The sequence below is a fragment of the Ruditapes philippinarum genome, unplaced genomic scaffold, assembly GCF_026571515.1.
Source record: "Ruditapes philippinarum isolate M1 unplaced genomic scaffold, ASM2657151v2 ctg7394_1_1_1_1, whole genome shotgun sequence".
Lineage (NCBI taxonomy): Eukaryota > Metazoa > Mollusca > Bivalvia > Venerida > Veneridae > Ruditapes > Ruditapes philippinarum.
This window is the reverse complement of record NW_026853432.1, coordinates 53,582-73,240: the sequence shown is the minus strand read 5'-3', so window position 1 is coordinate 73,240 and position 19,659 is coordinate 53,582. Positions and strand designations below refer to the sequence as shown.

Genomic DNA, 19,659 nt, shown 5'->3' with positions numbered 1-19,659 from the left:
AAGTTTTAGGGAAATATTTAAATTATTGCATCAAAAAGCCTTTTGTATATTTCTGTCATTAAAATGAAAATAGCATTTTCATTTACTAGACTAAGTATTACATAAAATTAAAAAAAAACTTATGACTTTACAGATAATGATTAACAAATGACATTAAGATACTTATTATCTGTATCTCATTTAAAGTGTGCGGTTACAAGAAAGCCTAAAATACTCACTTATTAAACCCGTTATATCATACCTTTCTGTCGAACTTTAGTCTGAAGAGCCTTTATCTTTTCCAACATTTTCTCTGACATTACTGACGCTGTGCTTCCATCTATTATGAAGCAAACACAATGAATTTTATGGTTCAATGTCGGTGAGGCGACAAATCCAGTTGTGTCGGGAGAAATCGGGGTTGATGGGTTAAACTAAAATAAATACATATTCATTTGATAAATGTTTTAATTTAACAAAAATCAACAACAAATACTACAAACACCCTTGTATACTCGTATAAAAAGGTATCCTGAAAGTAAATACACGTGATCTTTTGCATAAATAAAATGTGTTCTTTGAGATCTAAAATGAAAGCAAAATGTAATTGTAATGTTATGTACACGATATTTATATGTTAAGACATCAAAGATGAATTTACCATTACCAAATTATTACACAACGAGTGCAGTTTTATAATCGTAGATTATCTGAACTTAAACTTATCAAACCTGGTATCCATTTGGAACATTTCCCTCCAGAAGGTAATTGAGCTCCGTACCATCCATACCTTGATTTTCTTCAATCCCTCTCGTGTCACACAGTCTAAATTTCATTGGCTTTGTCAGAGCGGACCCCCGCACACGATACATGCGGTACTGTAAATAAATAAATAGTAAGGATAATTAATGTTGTAATATAAAATTATTGCACACGCACATTACACCATATAATGAATAAATCTTTCTTTTTGCAAAACTTTATAATGAAGTAAAGATGGATTAGAACACAACAGATGCTTAAAACATGAAGAACAAAACGCTGAATGTGAAATTGTTAAAAGGGTAGTGTGGGTAAACAATGTGATATTTTGATTTTCAAAATACTAAGTGACTAAATCCATACACATTACCAAAATGCAAAAGAACTAAAATATGGCTTAGCTATTTTGCCACTGAGTAACCTTTTGAAAACTATATCAAATTAAGGTACCCAAAATAAGAAGTTGTTTCATAATTAAAGCATTTTGAGGCTTGATTTACCTTTAACCAACAACATAACCCACACATTACCTCTCTGTATGGCACTGTCAGTGTTCCTTTCCTTAACCCTTAACAAGAGCACTGTCGAGACGGTACGCCTGCAAATTGTTTTTATTAATCAAGAATAACCTTAAAATTAGAAAGCAGACTCATTCATTACACCTCTCCGGAACATGTTTATATTTAAGACCCATTATGTCCATGAAACGCTTATATCTTTATTTCCAAAACAATTATTGTTTTGGTCTTATGTTACAGTTTCAAAAGATTACTAATTGGCCAATTACCTGAACCACCTGTTTCCTTTTGTTACATTTTGGCAAATAGTAAAGTTGTAGTAATTTAGTATTTTGAATGGAAGTCAAAATGCTACTTTGTTTACATTTCGCTACTTTTATGACAAATAAATTCAAATTAAGCGCTACCTACTTCAGGGGAAAAGCATCTTACATCCTATGAAACGATTATTCAAACCTTATAAATTTCATATTTTCCTTTTTTTAGGAAATAAATATTGTTTCGTTTCTGAGGCATAACGTGCCTTTAATTACTTTTATAATGATTGTAAGTGACCCTCGGGGCAGGCATTTTATAACCATAAGTGCATGACAATTCCACGTAACCTTCGCTGAGTTTTATATTGATACATGTAAAGTTACTAAGTTTTTGCCAACAAGACGACTAAATATAGATAATAATAAAACACAGTGCAGTCTATATCACGTAATTCTTAGTATTATGTGTGGAGCCGAACCCCAATAAAAAAGACGGTCCCGGGTTTATTTTCTGCCATAACATTTTAAAAGTTCATTTTTTTTATTTATTTATTTTTTTTTTTTGGGGGGGGGGGGGGGTATTCTGATTTTTGCCCAAGGAATCACTTTTCTATGCATGGCATGCATTCTTCTATTCTTCACTAGAATTAGCGGGCTGTACACTTTATCCCATAGAAAAATTAATGAAGTATTTAAAAGGTTATTATGGCAGAAAATAAAATCTTGACCGGCTTTTGTATTTGTTTTCTGTCAGAACGTCACGTGATACATTTGTCGAACAAGTACAGTGTATATGCTTCGGGTGGTGAAAAAATTGTATACATGTATTTACTGACTTTTAAAAATTACCATGCTTGTTTTCTAAATGATAGAAATTAACACACAACAAACCGACACAAAATATTAGTTGCCAGTACTTCAAAAATACAGAATAATACCCACCAAAAATGATCAAAAATCGAAATGCTATTCTTTTTCAAATCTTCTTTATTACCTCCCTGTTCGTTAATTACACTGACAATTCAATTAATGTTTATATTTTGTATATTAAACGAGATAATTCTACTTTTATAAGGGTGAAAAGACTTTTAAGCCTTGTTTACTCTATAAGTGCAAATTGTACACCAGGGTAATGGTTTTGTAACTATTTAGGGTTTTTCAAGGCAATGATACATGTCAAATATCTAAGCTCTTACCATTGTAATTTTCAGATATTTTGAAAATAATTTCGGTTTACCTTCGATGTGATACTCTGTTCTGCACTACCGCAAACAGCCTGTCCAGTCACATGACCTCGAAATATTGAAGAAATTGTATTAAAGAAACTTGATTTCCCAGCACCAACCGGACCAAGGAAGAGAATGTTTGAAGTTTTCAGTTTAATTCCATGTGGTGGTGTCCAGGCATCAATTTCGTTCTCCAAAACTTCTAAATCCTAAAATATACATTAAAGCATATATCAAAAACAAATAAATTAATTAATACATAAAGAAGTACTAATTGCACACATTTACATCAACTATTTACCAAACACAGGCAAATGTTACTTTTATTTATTGTATTTGAATACGTCAAACAGTTTAAGCATATCTCGTCAAATGTTTGCTAAGAAATTCAGGAAAGAATATGAATGTTAAAAGAAATACATGAGCAAACCAACTTAGTTTTTCTTACCTGATGTTCCCAACCTCCAATCTCTCTCCAGGGTGGTAATAACGATGTATCTGCCCAATTAAAATCCGACATCAGTTTTTTTTTATCAAATAGACAATCAACTTAATAATATATATTTATATAAAAAGGTAACATAATACTTATTTACATAATTCGTAAGCATATCTTCTACTGCCATGTTTTCTTCAAATAATGTTATATATAGATACAAAACTTTAATAAATCATTTGGTTAAAATTGCCGTTATTGAAAACGATACATGTATTTATAAATCGAAAGAAAGACGTTTATTTTAAGTAGATTCTCTGGATGGTTTGACAAGGTATTTACCAGACACGCTGTAAACCTCTAAGTCTGTGACTGTTTTGATGTTGTTACAAAACTGCTCTATAGAACATGAACCCATGTCATAGGCACTGCCAAAATTAAATCCTCCGTTTAAAGTGAACTGATTGTTTTGAATGGGAAGGGTTGAATTAAAGGTGTTCACGTCATACCCTGCTCCAAATATCGGTCCATTGGTGTTAACGCAGTAAATGGCATTATCTGGCTTTTTCACTGGAAATTTCATCGGATTATTTTTGCCATTTTGATAAAGACGAAATAAAAAAGCATGATCATCTTTATAGTATTTCCCACTTGAAGTCCAACTTAGCTCGGTGTACCCTCCGTACACTGTACCTTGAGTGTTATAAATGACAGTTACTGTTGGGCCTTGATTGTCGCAAAGTCGATGGAAAACGGATGCATCTGCACCATCCCTAGTAAAGCTGTATAACAAACCAAACTGTTTTGGACCCGCTTGTATATAACGTTCTAGTTGCTTTTTGTCAGCAATTGAAAGTTTTCCTACCATTTTACCTGTTGATTACAAAAATAAATTTTGCTTAAACGGTTGATAATGAAGTAAACGTAAACAAAAATGGAAATCCTTCAGTCAACTGAAATAGCAAAATTGCTCCAAATATATAATACATCATTGAAAGCTATATAAGTAATTTAAACAGACACTGGTATAATAAAAGATACTCGGTCGCGGTTAACCTTTACATTTTTACCGTTGCCATGTAACGGAATGTGTTTTAATAATGTGCCTTAGCAGTTATAGAGAATAAATTTCTTAATATAATTGTACAAGTCTTTATTTGTGGTTGAAAACTCTTGGGAGTTAAGAAAATGGTCTCGAAATGTCCAAAGGGTTTGTGTTTTGTGTATAATATTATGTAATATTTGTGCTCGATGTACATGTACAAGAGAATAAGTATTTGGTTCTGTTCTATCTTTTCATGAAGCAGACGACCAATGTAACTTAAAACAAGGGGCCATGATACCCCTGAGTCGCTCACCAGAAACAACTGCTTTTCAGTGTTAGAAATTATCCATTGTCAATATTTTCTAATAGTAAATTTAAGTATAGAATATCTTTAAACAATAATTTGAAGAAATGCCATGATTTGGGGCATTTAAGCTTTAGCTTAAACGATGCCAATCAAATTAATATGACAAACTTGATAAAAGACTACCTTAGATTAGTAAGAATGCTAAAGACAAAGTTTGGTGATCATCCATCAATTATTTCAGTAGGAAATGATGTTAAAAGGTTTTTCTATTTTTAGCTTTAGTGGCCCCTAAAAGGAACCAATCAAATTAATATGAGCAAAACTTGATAAAAGACTACCTAAGAATGCTACAAACAAAGTTTGGTGATCATCCATCCATCAGTTCTGTAGAAGGAGACGTTTAAAGAGGTATTTCTATTTTTAGCTTTAGCAGCCCCTAAAAGGTGCCAATCAAATTAATATAAGCAAACTTGATAAAAGACTACCTGAGAATGCTACAGACAAAGTTTGGTGATCATCTACCAATTATTTCAGTAGGAAATGATGTTAAAAGGTTTTTCTATTTTTAGCTTTCGTAGCCCCTAAGAGGGTCCAATCAAATAAATCTGAGCAAACTTGATAAAAGACTACTTAAGAATGCTACAAACAAAATTTGGTGATAATCTATACATTAGTTCTGTAGAAGGAGACGTTTAAAGGTTTTCTATATTTAGCTAAAGCGGTCCCTAAAAGGTGCCAATCAAATTAATATGAGCAAACATAATAAAAGACTACCCAAGAATGCTACAGACAAAGTTTGGTGATCATCCATCAATTATTTCTGTAGGAAATGATGTTCAAAGGTGTTGTTTTCTATTTTTAGCTTAAGCGGAACCTAAAAGTGGCTAATCAAATTATTATGAGCAAACTTGATAAAAGACTAAAAGGAGATGTTTAAATGTATTTCTGTTTTTAGCTTTAGCACCCATATAAAGGGACCAATCAAACAAGATATGTTTGTAAAACACGTATGCCCCTTATGGGCAGCCAATTAGTCATGTGATCAGGTTATTATGCATGACTTCTGACCCAGTGAACAAAAGATTATTAAGGGTTATCTACTGGTCATGACGAGTCACAAGGTAATAATTATTGTGACCCCATAGGTTGTGTGCAGCTATTTAAGTTATTACAAAACTTAACAAATAAAATATGCATAAATTTTATGAATCATGTAGGCCTCATTAATAACAGCCAAGTTGTTATATTACATAAAACCTTCAAATGTGTATACCAAAAGCATTTTTAGTTTAACATAAAAATATCAACCAAGGCAACTTGACTTATTGAGTTATTGGTCAGAAACTATCTTAAAGTACAAGGTCAATTTGACACTGACCTCTTGACCCCAAAATCAACAGGGGTCATCTACTGGTCATGACCAATCATCATAATTTTAAGTATGAAGTTTCTAGGTCTAAGTGTTCTTTAGTTATTGATCGGAAACCGTTTTTACCTACAAGGTCAATGTGACCTTGACCTTTGGCACCTTGACCCCAAAATCAATAGGGGTCATCTACTGGTCTTGACCAATCACCATACCATGTCTGAAGTTCAAAGGCCTAAGCGTTCTTAAGTTATTGATTGGAAACCGTTTTTAACTACAAGATCAATGTGACCTTGACCTTTCGTCCCCTGACCCCAAAATCTATAGGGGTCATCTACTGGTCATGACCAATCACCATACCAAGTTTGAAGTTCCTAGGCCTAAGCGTTCTTTAGTTATTGATCGGAAACCGTTTTTACCTACAAGATCAATGTGACCTTGACCTTTCACCCCTTGACCCCAAAATCAACAGGGGTCATCTACTGTTCATGACCAATCACCATACAAAGTTTGAAGTTCTTAGGCCTTAGCGTTCTTTAGTTATTGATCGGTAACCGTTTTTACCTACAAGGTCAATGTGACCTTGACCTTTGACCGCTTGACCCCAAAATCAATAGGGGTCATCTACTGGTCATGGCCAATCACCATACCAAGTTTAAAGTTCCTAGGCCTAAGCGTTCTTTAGTTATTGATCGGAAACCGTTTTTACTTACAAGGTCAATGTGACCTTGACCTTTAATCTATTGACCCCAAAATCAAAAGGGGTCATCTACTGGTCATGACCAATCACCATACCAAGTTTGATGTTCCTCGGACTAAGCGTTCTTTAGTTATTGATCGGAAACCGTTTTTACTTACAAGGTCAATGTGACCTTGACCTTTGACCTTTTGACCCCAAAATCAGTTGGGGTCATCTACTGGTCATGACCAATCACCATACCAAGTTTTAAGTTCCTAGGCTTAAGGGTTCTTTAGTTATCACTCGGAAACCATTTTGTCTACGGACCGACGGACCGACAGACAGACAAATGCAAAGCAATATACCCCCTCTTCTTTGTAGTGGGGGCATAATTTATAGAGCACACTTGATCTTGATAAAATACTGCCTAAGAATGCTGCAGACAAAGTTTGGTGACTATCCATTAATAAGTTCTGTAGAAGCAGACGTTTAAAGGTATTTATATTTTTAACCTTAGCGGCCCGTAAAAGGGGCCAATCAAATTAATATGAGCAAACTTTATAAAATATTACCCAAAAATGCTACAGACAAAGTTTGGTGACTATCCATTAATAAGTACTGTAGAAGCAGACGTTTAAAGGTATTTATATTTTTAACCTTAGCGGCCCGTTAAAGGGGCCAATCAAATTAAAATGAGCAAACTTTATAAAATATTACCCAAAAATGCTACAGACAAAGTTTGGTGATAATCCATCCATTAGTTCTGCAGAAGAAGTTGTCTTTAGTTTTTTTCTCTATTTTTAGCCCTAGAGACCCCTTAAAGGGGCCAATCAAATTAATATGAGCAAAACTTGATGAAAGACTACCTAAGAATGCTACAGAGAAAGTTTGGTGATCATCCATCCATTAGTTCTGTGGAAATAGACGTTTAAAGCTATTTCTATTTTTAGCTTTAGCGGCCCCTACAAGGGGCCAATCAAATTAATATGAGCAAACTTGATAAAAGACTTTCTAAGAATGCTACAGACAAAGTTTGGTGATCGTCCATCCATTTGTTCTGTAGTAAAAAATGTTTAAAAGTTTACTATTTTTATCTCTGTTGACCCCTAAAAGGGGCAAATTGTAATGACATGAGCAAATTTAAGTGTGACTGTCACAAGGATGCTATAGACAAATTTGAAGCAAATCTGCCCAGCAGTCTCAGAGAAGAAGACAATTGTTAACGCATGACGACGGACGACGCACTGACGGACGACGGAGAATCCCCCTTTGATACTAATAGCCCACCCTGAATCTTTGGTTCTGGTGAGCTAAAAATCAAAGCGATTTTAAGAACAGCATATTATGTAAACCTCATAATTACGTGGTTTCGGATTTTTAGTCAGAAAATATGTAAGCAAAATGCCTTAAATTTATCGTGGGCTGATTTCCGCAACGAAACGAAAAGAACCTTTTTCTCATTGTGTCGCGTTGTCGCATCTGTGGGATGCATGGGTGATAGTACAATAAAGCGCCAAATATAACACGACAATACGCCAAAACGAATTATTATATGATCTGAATATAGCTGCAAATGTCTTCAATATCATTGGTTCAAACAGTACTCAGCAGACCTTTTTATAAAATTATATTCACTGGGTTTAGTATCATATTCACTGGCTGCATTTGATTTTCCCTGTCTAAAAATAGATTGAGACGCATATTCAATGACCATACATCGTAGACTGTTCATTAAGCCTTAAAAAATAATTGTTGCCTTTTGTTCTTTATGGCATGTTTCTCGATTAAAATAGCATTACTTAACTATAATACTTAAAGGCTATACCGCAATGATGAGTATAAACTTGAATTACTTTTGTATGCGCAGCGTTGCACACCTGACTCTGCGTCTTTTTTCCCGCGCTTCAACGAATCAGAAAAAAAGTTTTTGTATTTTTTTTTATTATATGCCTATTGGTATAATAAAACAATTATTGACTAGTGAGCCATTGAATATGACGTGATATTCACCGGCAGAAAGGCAAATTGACATCGGCTATCACCTCGTTCAATTTGTCATCTGCCGATGAATATCGCATCATATTCAATGGCACAGTAGTCAGTAATTGTAAAATAATGTTTAAAATAATGTTTATAGGAAAATTATCCGCGCTCTAATTTATTTTTCATTTCGCGTTGTTGCGGTTAAATACCGCTTACATGAAATAACCAGAAAAAAATTAATGCTCATTTACGTTGTCGCCCAACAACCGCGAGAAAACGAAATAACGATATTGCATACATCAGGTACCAAATAAATTATGAAAAGTGACAATATTCTGGAGAAACTGATGACACCATCTTATAATTTATGTACTTTATAAATAAATATTTTCAGAAAAGTTAGCATGATTACTATCAGGCATATTAATATATCTTACATTTTTTTTCACGCTGACAACTTCAAGTGTAATTACACTGCTTTAATCACACGGTATAATTTCAATTTTAGGTAGGCAAATTACATTTACTAAACTTCTGGTGATATAGAAAATTGAAATAAGCTGATAAAATGGGATTCCAGTCGTTTTTACGAGGTAACGCCGATGTACATGAATAGTGCTTCGCGGTAACGCCGGAAATGCGATTTTTTTCATATATGGTACTGAACTGTTACACAGGTTTAACGCCATTAATCGGCGAGTATCAGCACTTTTCAAATATATTTTTGTGGGAAACCTTTTTTTATACAGAATTTATTTTAGTTTGATTGCGTAGAAAAAAGACACAGTCTCGAAGAACAGAGCTATGTAATATAAGTCTTTGTTGAAGTGAGTACGAAGCAAAGCGTGAAAAATTTCATACTCAAAGAAACAAAGGGGTAGCGTAGCAACGTGGTAGCAATTTCTCAATACCTATTGAGATGGTAGATATGAAAATGGGTTTTGTTATATTGTATAATTTTTCATTGTTCTCACTCTTCATTAAATATTTGACCTTTTAATATGAGACCTTTTACCTGGTAAATTTATGAAATGGTTTTGCTCAGCTGTGAACTTGGAACAGTTCATTCAAAGTCTTAGAGATTGGTATTACATATTTTAATGTATTTGTACAAATGAGCTACCTGAGTAAGCAAATGGTCACTCTGTATGGATGTTACCTGGCTCTGTACTGGTGGCCCTTTTAGGGTCATTAGTCCTGTTAGTTTTGTAAACGTCTACAGTAATGCCTAGCATAAACCCTTACGGTAGATTCATATGTTTTTCCATACAAGTTAACATATAATTAAGAAACCATAAGAGTAGGGTAAATCTTTACCCCAATAGTTATAACTTATTTAACTTTAACAGAGTACAATTAGGTTATGCTTTCACAAATCTGTCCAAATAATAAAACTTAATATATACATTATTTTGAAGAATCAATAGCAGTGAGGGGCAAGTGAATTGAAGTCGGCGATCTTAACCGTTCGGTCAACGCGTCGGAGTATCTAAGGATTGCTAAACATGAAGGAGCAAACTCCAGTGGCCATCAATAAATTCCTTGTGCAAAAACTAAACTCTCAGTGCTTAGAAATGATTGATTCAGGGAAGGGCTTCGAGAGTTTCTCTATATAAGGTTAAAGATTTCAACTCAATCGAACTAAAACATGGAGGGGGGACTGTTACACGAAAGATGGAGTTCTTATGATAACTTGACAGGAGTTCTTGATATAACTGTAATGGAGTTCGTCGGAAAACGTTTGTATATACTACAGAAACACTCATCAAAAATGGTAATGTTCATCTTTAAGAAGTGAGTTTTAGGTGCTTAATTAAACTTGCCTTACATCTTGTATAATGTGTCAAAAACTAATTCATAGACATTTTCATCGTCTCTTTCTTAGAATCTGGTAGTTTTGAGTAAAATTTCCACATTATTTGCTAATTCGCAAGTATTGACCTGTTTATTTCTGGTTCTGGTTATTTGCTGTTCAACAATTAATTTTGGAAGGATTATATTTTTATGCATTTATTATTCAAGTGAAATGACTCATTTCTTAACAATTTAAAAAACACCGACAATAGTTACATGTAGTGGTACAATGTCTTTAATTTGAGAATTCAAACCACATTTTTGTTATATTATATGGACGTGAAATAGTATAATCGAATCATCCTGAAAAAAAATTGCCCGTGCACCCCTTTGACCTCTTGTGCGTTAGTTTGTGCGTACATTAAGAAATTTCCCAGCTACGCCCCTGACAGCGTATTGTTAAACATAATTCTGACCTAGATATCTGTTCACTTATCCACATGTGTTAATTTATTTATCTTTAATAGAGAGTTATTAAAAAGAACTCTTAAATGGGAGTTGAAATTGAATTAAAATTTGTAGAATGCATTAATAAAACATACCTTTTGTGCAGTTTTTCAAACTCGTCTAAAGGTCTGTAATTAATTATTGTGAAAACGAAAGTAGTTTTCCGAAAATTATGTGGTACCCGTATTTTTCGAATACTGTGAAAATCACTGGTATACGTGATAGAACGACACTAAATTGAGTTGTGAAATAAATTTAAGTACATGTACTTGTAATTGAAACAGGCAAGATAAGGATGATTTATTGAAACTAGAAACTTTTGCGAATAAAAGAAATAAAAGATATATGAACTAAAGGAAAAAATGTAAACGTATATTTCGGCGAAATGGAAGAGATCGTATCACTAAATTATCTTAATAATAATTATTGCAACAAAAAAATGAAAAAATTCAAAAGAACAAATACGAAAATTAAAAAGAACATATACGGATGACTCGCTGTTAAAACATTTCAATAATATTTACTGTATTGACAGCGACCAGCACTCATTTTCACAGTTAGTGAAAACCAACTCAATTATTCCAAATTAAACGTGGGATTTCATTTTTTTTTTTTTTTTTTTTTTTTTTTTGGACACACCGACACAGTATAGGTCATTTGGCGACGTTCCACGACTGGTGGAGGAAGACCACAGGTGCCCTCCTGTGAATTATTTCAGACACGAACGGGCACCTGAGTAGAACCACCGACGTTCCGTACGCTAGCTGGATAGCTTCCTCACATGAAAGAATCTAAAGGTCGGTCGGTCAGTTGAGTTTAATTTTCAAATTAAGACAGTACTTAACTTTACTCGATTTAATTCATTGGCTAGAAAATTATTTAATGGCTAGAAACTGGTACCTCCTCTCTTAATTACGTTACTTTTTTGGCTGCGTTCCTTAAGGTAATTGGGCCTCCTTTATTTTTAATTTACGTTGACGATATTTCACTGTTCTGAATGGAGTTGTTATTTCCTTTTACTATAACCAGACTTTTTGCAGATGACAGGTCTTAACCTTTTACCACACGAGGATATTGTGAAAAATGGCCGTTTTCATTGAAAAGCCTCCTGTAACAAGTTCAAACTGCTATAAAACTACGTAAAATGCTTCAATACTGATGACACTTGGCACAAATGTTGACTGTACTATATTCTCTGCAACATCATGCTCAATCCTAAATTTCATGTTACCATGGCAACGGGGAGACGTCTCAAAATTGCGAAAAAATCTTTATTTTGCTTTCTTTTTCATCAAAACTGATTTCAAAGTGCTGCAACTTCTCAATGCATTAAGACAGAGTAAAGGGCTTATCAGCGTTGGTTACACGTTACCTTTAGAGCGACCTGAGGTCATTTTTTGCCTGTCACATGTCCATAATTTTCTTTGCGATGAGAGGGACTGCCGCCCCCTTCAAACCCCAAAACAGAAGGGGGCACATCCCCCTTCTGGCAACCCCCTGATGTATCATTTTGATGGGGGCGGCGCCGAAAAAGTGATCACTTTCTTAACAACATTTCTCAAACGAAATACAGTGTTTTAGGGCATAAATATGGCATTTTTTCACTGTTTTGGGCCTCAAAAAGGGGGGACAAAAAGGCGTAAAACACACGTCTATATGAGGGAAAAGGTTAAGCTGTGCCTACAAATGATATCAGTATCATTAACACAGTGATGATCTCACCATAATAAATATATATGGTCGAAACAATGGTTATTTAATTTTAATCCTTCTACATGGGAGGTTATGTTCACCTGTAGGAGACCGCCTACAATAATATTTTGATAATTTCCACTTAAATTGTGTAAAACACTATAAACACCTAGGCGTGGCATTGAGTTAGGACGGGACATGCCTCCTATTTTTACAACTCTACTATAGTTTCTTCGGCATTCAAAATTTACGGTTTCATGAAAATGTTAAAATTTCAAGTGTAAAGGAGTGCGCTCAATAATATTTCACATCTACATCCGCGTTTAGAATACGCTTCACATTTATAGAATAACTACCTACTCAGTAGTAGAAGAAATATTTTATAAAAAATTCACATAGCAATTTTACCTCCCCTGGCCACCATTTTGAGGGTCATTTGCTTAAGATCAGATAAAAATCTCTCACAATTCTATCATCTTCATGAAAACTGATAAAATTATTTAACATATTGGTGCTATAATAATAATTTGCTACATACATTAAAAAGGAATGTGAAAATTCGCGTTAATCGGCTGTTTAAATTGATTTGGCTGCCACTTTAGGCAAGGGAAGTAAATACGTAAAAAAATAGGAATTATCTATATGAAGCCGCTAGAATTGTTACGTTTTAACAAAATCAGTGTCAATGCAAGCATTATTTAAACAAATATAGTGGGTAACTTTGGCGGTAAAGACTCATTGCAGAGTAAAGACTACTTGTCTATTAAAGCAATGTATAGTCTTTCTTTTGGATGGCCTTTATGCAGAGGTTTGAAATAGTTCGTGTTTGTCTTTGTTCACGAGGATTTATATGTTTTGTTATTATTTATTTACCTGTTGAGGTAAATGTGTGTTTTCTTTTGTCTGCTAAGAAAAAATAGCATGCTTGGTCATTAAAATGTACAGCTTTAATGTGTTGGGTATTGAAAAGGAGAAAACTTCAGTTGGCTAATAAATATTTGCCGTGGAAGAAGGGGTGAAGCGGCTGAAGAAGTGTAAAGAAGTTACAGGTTAATTGAGTATCGCAATGGCTTTTGCATCTGCACATACTTTCACATGAAGCTGTCCGTATTAACTACAAAAATTGGGAAGTATAATTAGGAAAGAGACTAAATAACATATTAGATGAACCTTTCTATCAAAATGGACGCTATTTTCAGTAGACTGGTTTGAAGAGTTTTGTACTTTACGCTGTTCAAATTTTACCATATCCTTATAAATACGTACGTCATAATATTAGCGAAGTAAAACTGCCCTTCTCATTTTTGAAACAATTTGATAACAAATTTCGAAATTACCATAAATTAAAACCATTCAAATTTCCTAGGTATGTGCCTGGTGAACTAGTAGAACCGGAAATCTCACATCTGATTTTAAGCGATGCGTCGATGGTGCTTAAGATGTGCTTTAAGTAGGCGTGCTTCCCATACAAGATCAGTATTGGTAAGATGTAAAGCACAAGATAAAAGGATAAAAAAAAACGCATTGGTAAGACCTATAGCGCCTGGTCAGGATAAAAAGGATAAAAAATGACAAAGAAACTCTTATACATAAATTTGTAATTTAATCAATTAATCTATTTCTAAAAATTTGGAAAAAAGAAAGATTTTAATGCATAATGTTTATACAAATGTATATGTTTCATTGTATTTTAAATATCAACGCGACTTTGTCATAGAGGTTCATTACATGGTTTTTTTTTCAAAATGGTTGATAACACTTATATTAGAAAATTTTGATCTATAACATTCAAAATATCACGATTCTACTATTATAAAAGTTTTACATCTGCTTCATTAATTGATATGACGTAATAGTTACGACTGTAAAACGTGTACATGCTATAAGTCAAGAGAATTTTTTTCGAGAGCACTTCAATGAAATGCGGTCTATAATACTCTGTGCGTGGTCCATAGAATTCAAACAAAATGAACCTAGTATGAAAATATTCTAAGACATTCCATTACATACAAATAGTCATTTTCCTGAACATAAACCCAAAATAGAAAGCAATAAAAATAGAATTTATCGTTAATAAATATAGATCCTGCGTTCTTATCATAATCATTTATCACAAGTCAGTATACATAATTTAATATTTCAAAACAAAACACCGTCTGTACAAGTGTCGCGACTGTTACACTTCATGCATAGGCACTCGGTTACGGGATAAAAAAAAACACTCTTTTTGAGAGGTGTGTAGAACTCAAATTTTAATTGAATATAATTTAATAGTCGCCGACGTTTCCACGGTCTACCTTGATGTTTTCTTTTACTAACATCGGAAAAAAATGACAATTTTAGAAAAGGGACATCTACGTTAAAGAATCGTTACATTCAATTAAATTTGAGTTCTACAAACCACTCAAAATGTTGTTTTTTTATCCCGAAACAAAGTGCCTATGACTTCATGTTATAGATCATTCCGTCGAATCAGAGCCTTTCGTTTCCCTTTCGTCGTCCAGCATATCAAGAAGGTTAAACATAAAATCTTCAGATGCCCGGAGAATCTGTCGCAGTGAATGAAGTGCTAGTAAACTTACATCATCCCTCACGTTGATTTCCTTTTCATAATTTTTGACTGGTAACACATGACTCCTCGGTACGCCAAAGATATTAGAAACCGTATCAACAAGCTCTTGTATTGCAACGCTCTGAAATACTGTTGACACATCTTCCTCTACATTAGAACAGACTTTGTCGATTTTAGTAATAAGGACTACTTGTGACAGGCCTAGAAATGCAATAACAAAATTATTGTTGTTTTTTAATAAATTCCAATACATGCAATAAATAATCCGAAGAATTTTATCAAAATATTTTTTTACAACCGTGATGAATTCCGTGAAAAGCAATAATGTACTCTTTAAAAAGTGATTATGCGCGGCACAGGGTTTTAAAAATTATATCTTATGAACAGTGAAAGAACAAGAAAATCGAGGATCAATTGCAGGGCATGGGAGATATGCAATTTTTAAACACAGGCTTATGATTAGATAGAGAACATGTTATATGTCTTCATTATTCTGCAATCAAATACCCAGTGCTTCTAACAATTAGCAATACATATAGCAGATCATGCCTCGGTATAATGAATTATTTATGCATTCTGTAGACCGGGAAATTATGTAATAAATAATATTGTTATAATGATTCAGAACATGCGACATGTTCATCACCTAAATGAAATAATGTTGAATGTGAAAAAAATTGTGACAATAAGGTAGAGAAATGTAAACAAAGTGGTATTTTGACTTCCATACGAAACACTAATTCACTATAACTGTCCTAATTACCGAAAAAGGAAAATAAGCAAAAAACTAGAACAACGCCAGTCGGATGTGTCGCCTTGTGAACAATATAGTTTAGGAGAAAATGAAATTTGAAAATCAACAAAGGGCAATAACTCAAAAAATAAGAAATGCAGAGCAGCAGTTTCTGTGCACTGCACTTCTTATCAATAACATCTATCATCCTATTAAGTTTCAAGTCTAAAGCTTCTATAATTTATGAGAAATGGCCCGGACAAAAATAAAGTATGAAAATTAACAAAGGGCAATAACTCAAAAAATAAGAAATGCAGAGTACCAGTTCTTGGGCATTACACTTTTTCTTAATGAGATCTATCATCCTATGAAGTTTCATGTCCATAGCTTTTATACTTTAGGAGAAATGGCCCGGACAAAAATAAAGTATGAAAATTACCAAAGGGCAATAACTCAAAAAATAAGAAGTGCAGAGTACCGGTTCTTGTGCACTGCACTTTGGGTCATTATAAAAATCATGCATACCAAGTTTGAAGTCAATCCAACTTATAATAACTGACTTATGCTCCGGACAAGCTTTAGGGGACGCCGACGCCGACAACGACGCCGACGACGACATCGACGCCGACACCGCCGACAAAAGTAACCCCTATATGTCGCCTTTTTCAAGGCAATAACTCAAAAAGTAAGAAATGCAGAGCAGCAGTTTCTGTGCACTGCACTTCCTATCAATAACATCCATCATCCTATTAAGTTTCAATTCTAAAGCTTTTTATAATTTATGGGAAATGGCCTGTACAAAAATAAAGTATGAAAATTAACAAAGGGCAATAACTCAAAAAATAAGAAATGCAGAGTACCAGTTCTTGGGCACTGCACTTCTGCTTAATGAGATCTATCATCCTATGAAGGTTCATGTCCATAGCTTTTATACTTAAGGAGAAATGGCCCGGACAAAAATAAAGTATGAAAATTAACAAAGGGCAATAACTCAAAAAATAAGAAATGCAGAGTACCAGGTCTTGTGCACTGCACTTCTTCTTAATGAGATCTATCATCCTATGAAGTTTTAAGTCCATACCTTTTATACTTTAGGAGAAATGGCCCGGACAAAAATAAAGTATGAAAATTAACAAAGGGCACAAACTCAAAAAATAAGAAATGCAGAGTACCAGTTCTTGGGCACTGCACTTCTTCTTAATGAGATCTATCATCCTATGAAGTTTCAAGTCCATAGATTTTATACTTTAGGAGAAATGGCTCGGACAAAAATAAAGTACGAAAATTAACAAAGGGCAGTCACTCAAAAAGTGAGAAGTGCAAAGTACCGGTTCTTGTGCACTGCACTTTGGGTCATTATAAGAAGCATGCATACCAAGTTTGAAGTCAATCCAACTTATAATGACTGACTTATGCTCCGGACAAGCTTTAGGGGACGCCGACGCCGACACCGACAACGACGCCGACGACAACAACGACGCCGAATCCGCCGACAAAAGTAACCCCTATATGTCGCCTTTTTCAAGGCGACACAAAAATTGCTCAGAAATATGAACAATGAGTAACCTTTTGAAAAGTGTAGCAGGACTACAAAAATAAATAAGTTTTTGAAACATTAAAATGATATCATTTATGAGGCTGAATGGGCCTTAAATGTTTAGAATCTTACACAACTTGGTTTGTATAATAATATAAGGTTGGCAGAATACAGCATACATATCATTGAAAAATGTTCTTTAAATTTAACTTCCGACCGGCACATTCAAAACATCTACATACTAATGCATTCGTTTTGCCTTTATTAGCCTATCAGATTTGTTAAAATAGTCAAAATATTTAAGGAATTTGTTTTTGTAGATCGCAGAGACTTATATTATTTTAAATATACGATCTGCGTAGATAGTTTAATCACTCGTATTGAATTATCTATTTTTTTCTTCATAAGAATATCACAGATTTTACGAAATATCAAAATTGTGATCTAACTGCTTATCACTAAACACTTGATGGTTACTCATGAAATGAATCAGAACAAACAGTACATTTCGTGCATATCAGACTGGTGTTTCCATTAGTTTTAACCCATGCCGAACATTCCATCTGGCATGGGGGTGGGGGCAGATGAGTTGCGTGCTATACAACGGCATGCTTTGGATGACGAAATTGCACTGTCCTGAATGAAGTTGTAATTTCATACGTTGTTGTAAGAAAATAGTTTTGGGTGTTATGACATAATTTTCCATAGAAAATTGTTTTATTATGGTAAAAAAAGAATTTAAATTTATGATGGAATATGGTAGAATATGCAAGAAAAAATATCTGACATATGTTTGCGGTTCGGATCGGAATATCCATCCCTCGGGAACCCGCCCATGGGCGATAACTAGGCAACCCTCGTTACCGCCTTAAGTAGGCAAGCCTCGTTACGGCCCAATAGGCGGGTCCCTTGCGAAGGTTATTCTGATCTGAGCCTCAACATATGACAGATATCATTAATAATGAACTCGTTATATCATACCTTTTTGTCGAACTTTACTCTGGAGGGCCTTAATCTTTTCTAACATTTTCTCTGACATTACCGACACTGTGGTTCCATCCATTATAAAGCAAACACAATGAATTTTGTGGTTCAATGTCGGTGAGGCAACAAATCCAGTTGTGTCGGGAGAAATCGGAGTTGATGGATTAAACTGATAAAAGAATGCATACCAGTATGTGGATGTTTTGTAAAGTTTGAAATGTATATCACAAACAAACAGTTCTGTAAACACGTTATCCTAAAGTAAGTACAAATGATTTGATGCTGAAATATTTTCATAAAACAGTCTTTTTCATGTAAAATAAAGGCAGACATATAAGCCGCGTCACGACAAAATCAACGTTATGCGTTTGCGACCAGCATGGATCCAGACCAGCCTGCGCATACGCGCAGTCTGATCAGGATCCGTGCTGTTCGCTATCAGTTTCTCTACTTGTAATAGGGTTTGTAAGCGAACAGCATGGATCCTGATCAGACTGCGCGGATGCGCAGGCTGGTCTCGATCCATGCTGGTCGCAAACACATTATGTTGGTTTTGTCGTGACACGGCTCATATATAGTTGTTATAAAGAAGCATCGAGTAGGAATTTACAAGAGTAAAATCACATACAGAACAATGACACTTTTATACTTGTATGTATTTGAATTAGAGATTTTCAAACCTGGTATCCGTTTGGAACATTTCCCGCCAAAAGGTAATTGAGCTCCGTGCCATCCATACCTTGATTTTCTTCAATCCCTCTTGTGTCACACAACCTAAATTTCAATGGCTCTGTCAGAGCGGACCCCCGCACACGATACATGCGGTACTGTAAATAGACAAAAAGGCTGTACATTATTGATATATAATCTCATTACCCGTAACGTTTTTGCAATGGCCAATGGGAGTTATTCGTACTGTTTCTGCAAGTTGTGCCACGTGACTAAAAAATTTGTGCTTTTACATAGGTAACGCATGTGTAACGGTGCTTTTTAACAGTATATTTTTTATATAATGTACTTGTGATTTATAGTCACGTGGTTTATTTTCTAAAAAAAAAGGGAAGGAAATAAAAATAAAAGGTCTTCATTTTTCTCTCGATTCAGTCTCTTATTTGTTGAAGTTTACCATGATGAGTCATCACCAGGGTGAGTATGACAGCCTGAAAATTAAATTACTCAATAGTTCTTTTTGCGTCTTAAATATCTTTTGGTCAAATTGTAAATAGTAAACATCCGTTATTGCTTGGGAATAAAGTTTTATGTGTCAAAATGGAACGAGCAG

General features: G+C 34.3%; 2 protein-coding genes across 2 annotated transcripts in view; both read right to left on the bottom strand.

Moving 5' to 3' along the window:
- Window positions 1-241: 241 nt before the first annotated feature.
- LOC132736866 (interferon-induced protein 44-like) lies at window positions 242-4,051 on the bottom strand (the record flags this gene model as incomplete). The annotated part of the gene is made up of 5 exons (XM_060724088.1): window positions 3,521-4,051; window positions 3,191-3,240; window positions 2,754-2,951; window positions 711-857; window positions 242-413 (listed from the first exon to the last, which is right to left on the bottom strand). Coding segments are annotated over exons 1-5 (1,093 nt in total), but the record flags the coding sequence as incomplete, so codon positions are not given.
- Window positions 4,052-14,229: 10,178 nt separating this feature from the next.
- The window catches only part of LOC132736867 (interferon-induced protein 44-like), a 37,862-nt gene continuing 32,432 nt past the window's right edge, over window positions 14,230-19,659 (bottom strand). Inside the window, exons 4-6 of the mRNA XM_060724089.1 lie at window positions 19,058-19,204; window positions 18,375-18,546; window positions 14,230-15,324 (exon numbers count right to left, since the gene is read on the bottom strand). Coding sequence (XP_060580072.1) covers window positions 15,011-15,324; window positions 18,375-18,546; window positions 19,058-19,198 — 627 coding nt within the window. The 5' untranslated portion in view covers window positions 19,199-19,204 and the 3' untranslated portion in view covers window positions 14,230-15,010. The remainder of the gene's footprint in view (window positions 15,325-18,374; window positions 18,547-19,057; window positions 19,205-19,659) is intronic.